Here is a 5955-nt window from a genome sequence, read left to right as displayed (position 1 = left end):
AGTCATCTTTCAGGCCCAGAGGTACCTGCTGGTTTCAGCTCATTTCGCTTCCTTTTGTTTGACTGGGAAAAGTTGAAAACAGAAATTCCTGTCGCCGTTGCAGCAAACTGCATAAAATATTGGGACCGCTACATTTTCATTCTGCTGGCTAACATTTTTGCTTTATTAATTTCACACATTTTTCTTCTGTATAGCTGGTTCAGCTTGCAGAATGCCACAGATGTTGGAGAAACAGAAGGAGATGGTTTATGTGCAGATTTTCACTTTGCAAAAGTAAAATGATAGGATGCGCTGTCAGTGTACTCACTGTGTAGTTGGAGGTTTTCTCCTTCCTCTTTTCTGTTGTTCTTTCAACATTTTTTACTGTGGAGGTGATGAATCTTAACATGATCAGTATTCAAAAGGACAAGCTATAAAGAATGGCAGATTGCAAAATACTTTCCATTTTCCTTTTGATTCATAACATCTTCTTTCATACCTTCAGTTTGATTGCAGTTTCTCTCTCTGTTCTCTCTTGTGCACCTCATCTCTTCTTCCATCTCTGCTGTTCTCTTTTTTTTTCTGCTGCTTTCTTTCTGTAAAGCTGCTGTTGGTAAAATCCGGCCTTGATGATAAAATGTGTGTGGGTTTTGTGTATCTGTGCATGGATGAGCACAAAAAGAGGAATGACAGCTTGGTCCTCTATGTGCATCTCTCCATCTCGCTAAGCTTCCTCTCTGCCCCCTCTCTCATCACAGGTGCGAGCTATGCGCCTGTCATTTGTCGGAGAGCTTGGCTGGGAGCTGCACATTCCCAAAGACTCCTGCCTTCCAGTCTACCATGCTGTTATGGCTGCTGGTGCAAAGCACGGCATCATAAACTCAGGCTACAGAGCCATAGACTCGCTCAGCATAGAGAAAGGTAACACACATTTGAAGGTCATAAATGTAGAACCGTAGCATCCAGGTAAGGATGTGCAAAAATTAACTAGTAAACTAAACAACGGAGTCTACATTTCTTTTATTAAAAGCTCAGTATGGAACTCAAAGGTTCCTTTTAATAATACAGAATCAAATAGACCGTAAGCATGGCTTTTACTTTTATCCTTATCCTCTGCATTTCTTGCTTTTAAGGGTACAGGCACTGGCACGCAGACCTGCGCCCTGATGACACACCATTGGAGGCGGGGCTTGCCTTCACCTGCAAGCTGAAGAGTTCAACCCCGTTCCAGGGTCGTGATATGTTAGAGAAACAGAAGGAGGAGGGACTGAAGAGGCGCATCGTCTGCTTCACCACCGATGAGTCAGTGATGAGCTTCTGTGTCACGATATTTTAGTCATCAGAAAGAAATTAGGAAAATGGAAAAAAAAAAAAAAAACATTTCTAGATGTAATTTAAATAATTTTAGCTCCATGGCTACCTTACATATTGCTTCCAGACAACAGGGTCACTGAATTTTATGCAGTGAATAAATGTAATACAGACTGAAAAATATGTATTTTAGTATGAGTCAAAGAGAGGGATGGTGAAACTACTTAAATGTAACTTAACTGAATTTTATCTTTAGATATATTACTTTTAAGTATGGGCGATTATTAATATTTCAATAGTGTGAAGATTCCTAAACTTATTTTATTAAGTTAGTGATACATACCCAAAAAATATATATATATATTTGCAATTTTCTGACTGTGTTATTAGAAATATGTTATTAAAGTTACAGTATCCCACTGGGCAGGATTAGTGTCGGTGTGTGGTTGTATTTATACACCAAACAGCCACATTATTAAAATCACTGACAGGTGAGGTGAATAACGTTGATTATTTCGTTACCTTGGCAGCTGTCAAAGAAACGGGGGTATTTTAGGTTGCAAGTGAACAGTTAGTTATTAAAGTTGATGTGCTGGAAGCAGGAAAACTTGGCAGCGTAAGGTTCTGACTGGCTTTGACAGTTTTCAGCTGTGATGTCTGGGTCTAAATATCTCCACAATGGAAGGTCTTGTGCGCTGTTACCGGATTGCATCGGTTAACATCTATCGAAAGTAGTCCAAAAAAACAAAACAAGTGAACTGGCAACGGAGTTGCAGGAGCAGAGAGGGTCATATAAGAACCACTGTAACAGATATGGCTGAAAACTTGACGACAAGTCTCAGTGGAGAGGCTGCCTCCAGTCTTAATATAAAATGTCAAGTTCTTTGCAACTTTGTGAAACAAAGTTTTATTATTGTTCTCTGTATCTCTTTTCTCTCTCTCGTTATCAGGAAAGTACCAATGTTTGGTCTGGAGGCCATTTTCCGCAACGGTGTTCCCGTTGGTCACCTCCGACGTGCTGACTATGGCTTTTTTATCGACAAAACTATTGGTTATGGATACATCCGCAACCCAGATGGAGGAGTGGTAAGGGCCTTTACCAGTGCTTATTGTTCTGTCCCATTTCTCTCCCATTTTCCAGTGTTTGTGTTTAAAATATGGATATCTTAGTGCAGATGTTTTGAAGCTGCTATCATGGAGAAAATGTATTGATTTTAAGAAATTCTCAAAACCAAAGTACAACAAGGTAAAATTATCATATGAGCCAATTTCAGAATTGAGTAATGGAGATATGCTTAGATATATGTCATGACTCCATTTAGGGGACAAAAAGCAAGTCAAAGTAGTTTGAATCAGAAATATTTTTGCATGAAAATTCTTCAGGTTCATTTTGATTAGTTGGAAGCAAGTTGTATTTATATTTCTGGTTAGAGTGAGTCTCCAGGAAATGAGTGCAAGTCAGTGTAATGTCCTCTGCAGTGACTGACACACAACACGCAGTGAGTTTGTCTGTGAATGAACTCGAGACATAGTGACAGATCAGTGGGAGAGTCGGGGCGTCAGTCAGTGAAAATTAACACTTGGTGTTACGAGCGAGCCGACACTGACTCATGAGTGAATTTTGATAGCTTCCTGTGCTTTATAGCTCCTGCAGCGCTCTCCCCTGTCAGATGTGAAAGCTGTGACATTGTCCATTCTGGAGTGTCCTGCCTTCTCAGAACAGTATTTCTAGCACATCTGGCCAAAGAGCAAATGCACTTATGACAGGACAAGGCATCAGTCCTTCACACGTCTGTCCACAATCCACAAGAAATGCTGTTCCTCTTGGAGGATTGGTCAGATTTTGAGTGATCAAAACGTGCAACTTTCACTAATGGGTCTTCAATCAAACTGCACATTTGCCATTTTGTGGGCTACAAGCTGTGAATTGTGATGGATCGTGAGCCAGATGAGCTGCTACGTCACTGACGTTCTGGTTTACAAAGCATGTGGATTCACTGATCATCTTTTTTCACTCCCTTGTCATTTTAATCTTCACGTTTCATCTCTTTCTTCACCAGGTGAGTGCTAATTTCGTAAGGAGCGGTGAGTTTACCCTGGAAAGGATGGGAGTAGTATACAAGGCCAAAGCACACCTCAAATCTCCATTTGACCCTGAGAATAAACGTGTCAAAGGCATCTATGATTGAGAAGGACCGCATGTGTGAAAGCTGAAGAAAAACACACTAGCTAGAGAACAACACAAAATTTGGAGGGATTTGCAACTGTTGTACAAGCAGCGTCTCAAATGTTGTTAATTAAGGTCCGGTTTGATGGGACTGATGCAAATCTTCTGTGCTCATTTTAAGGATGATGAAAAATCTGCATCGGTTAGAATCTGATATGACTGGATTGTTAAGGGTGCTTCAGTTTCTCAGCTCCACATTTTTATATCCACTCTGGGTTTGTGAGTAACAATGTTCAGCTTGAATTTTCTCATGCAAGTACTAAGACCATAAAAACATTCAAGAGAAGCACTGATCTCATTATCTCTAAGAGTCGAGGGATTTGTGGCCCAGATTGCCGTCATCTTTCCAGAGTTTAACTTAAGGACTTTAATAAATGATGATGTATTTTAAATTAGTTTGGGGAATAATAACTAAACCATCTGTTGGTTCTTTACATATGTCAAAGGATCAACAACCAGACATAGTCAAAGCACATGGTTAACTGTTAATCTCTGACTAACCCTGTCAAGAGAGTTTTCAGAGTAACACTTTGGGTGGGATTTGAATGTGTGTGTGTGTGTGTGTGTGTGTGTGCGTACGCACGTGCACTTTTGTTTTCTACAAAGCAAACAGCTGATACAAGGGCTAAACAGCATGGTTACAAATGCATGTGTTTTTATCCAAACCTAACCTTTATTAGAAACAATATTATTAGTCAGGCTGTTAATTTGATTTTGCCCTCAGTCATTATATTATATAATACTGCTGTACTGTCGTAGTCGTGTCTAATTTATCACAATCCCACAGTGTAGTGTATTGGGGAATAAAAGTATTCTCATAACAATACAGACATTTACAGAGAGAATACAGTGATTGTTGTTTGTGCTGATAAGATGACAAAAACCAGAGTTTTGTGGGTGTTTTTTTTTTTTTTTTTTTTTTTTGCTTGTATGTTATCAAAATCTGCAGCAGACACACTGAGTGTTTATTAGAGCTGGGGGAGAAAGGAAGGAAAAAAACACCCACGGGCACAATGTGCCGGGGAACCAAGACACTGACGAAGCAGAATAACAGAAGACAACAGTTTTTCAGAAAGTAGTTTTGTGAATCGATCTTTTGTTTTCTGATCTGTCCCCTCGTGGCCGTGCTGTTTGGTACTAATGTGCCAAAGCTGTCTCTGTTCTTTAACAGATACGTGGTTATTAAATAAGGAGAGCTGTTAATATAAGCACTTTGTCTTATTATGAAGCATCTACGGGAACCTTTTGAGCAAGGATCGCTGTAACTTCATCACTTAATACTTAAATTTGAAACTATTGTCTTAGGGTAAGAAAGTGAGTAAAGCAGGACATCCCATTATAAATGGCATGTTGGGAAAAATATGCCATTTATAATGGCATGTTTTTCCCAACATGCACATCTTTGGTGCAGGACTTAAAACCCTTAAACCAAAGAAAGGAGGGAAAACAAACACCTGGCACGTTTAAAATGGGTGCTGTTGTTTATAATTATGCTTTGTGTTTTCATGAGTATCTACAATCTGGTTTGACACTTTATTGAATAAATTATCAGAACATAATGTTTTGTTTACACCAACTTACTGTACAGTGATACACTTCAGACTAATTGAAAACCAAAGTCCATTGCAGGCACTGTGAACAGCAGCCAAAAAAAAAAAAAAAAAAAAAGGTGTCTAAATAATGGAAGGCATTTGTATGTAGGTCTCCTGCTTCTCTCTCTGTTTGTTGAAGCCCGTTCAGCACAAAATGTTTACTAATGCGGAGTGATTCATCGATTCTGCTCACACAGCCATTAATCATTGAAATGGTTGTTCTCAGGAGTAGCTTAGGTTAATAACAAGATTTATGTGGGAAATTTGAACACACCGCACACTGATAAAACACTGCAGGTCTTTTACCACTTGGTGCCCAGAGTTTCTGGTGTTTTTTTGTTTTAATCTAACATGGTTCATGTAGCTTCTCTTCCTTATGTAATGTGATATGAATGCAAAAAAAAAAAAATCCTCAGTGATGGAAAACCAGCTGATTTTTAAGTACAAAACAATTATTCTTTAAATCTGGTTCTTTGCTGTATATTTGGACTCATTGCATTTATTATTAATGCTTACACAGAGAACCTTGACCAGTTTAAATTGAATAAGAAATGAGCAGTGGAAAGATGTGGTGGACAAATTATAAAAAGCAAATGTTAATACCGATTCATTTCTTCTGTCTGAATCAATTTGTGTATTAATAAATGTCTTAACTTTCAACATTTTGTGATCTTCATTATTCAGTCAGAAAAATGCAAAATTGTGGGGATGCATCAAATTATTTTTTTCTTTTTATTTGCCTTTGAATGCCATTCAAGTCTTGAAAAAAAATAATATGATTGTTACTAATGTAATTTATATGTACCAATAACAACATGGACTGCACATATTTATATAAGCATGTAA

The 5955-nt window shown here is 38.4% G+C and overlaps 1 protein-coding gene across 1 annotated transcript in view; it reads left to right on the top strand.

Moving 5' to 3' along the window:
• The window catches only part of sardh (sarcosine dehydrogenase), a 40805-nt gene extending 35620 nt beyond the window's left edge, over window positions 1-5185 (top strand). The window contains exons 19-22 of the mRNA XM_030743381.1: window positions 738-900; window positions 1113-1281; window positions 2241-2376; window positions 3351-5185. Coding sequence (XP_030599241.1) covers window positions 738-900; window positions 1113-1281; window positions 2241-2376; window positions 3351-3479 — 597 coding nt within the window. The 3' untranslated portion in view covers window positions 3480-5185. The remainder of the gene's footprint in view (window positions 1-737; window positions 901-1112; window positions 1282-2240; window positions 2377-3350) is intronic.
• Window positions 5186-5955: the final 770 nt, after the last annotated feature.

Source organism: Archocentrus centrarchus, chromosome 12, assembly GCF_007364275.1.
Source record: "Archocentrus centrarchus isolate MPI-CPG fArcCen1 chromosome 12, fArcCen1, whole genome shotgun sequence".
In the NCBI taxonomy this organism is placed as follows: Eukaryota; Metazoa; Chordata; class Actinopteri; order Cichliformes; family Cichlidae; genus Archocentrus; species Archocentrus centrarchus.
Note: the sequence above shows the minus strand (reverse complement) of the source record. Positions and strands in the feature narration are given on the sequence as shown.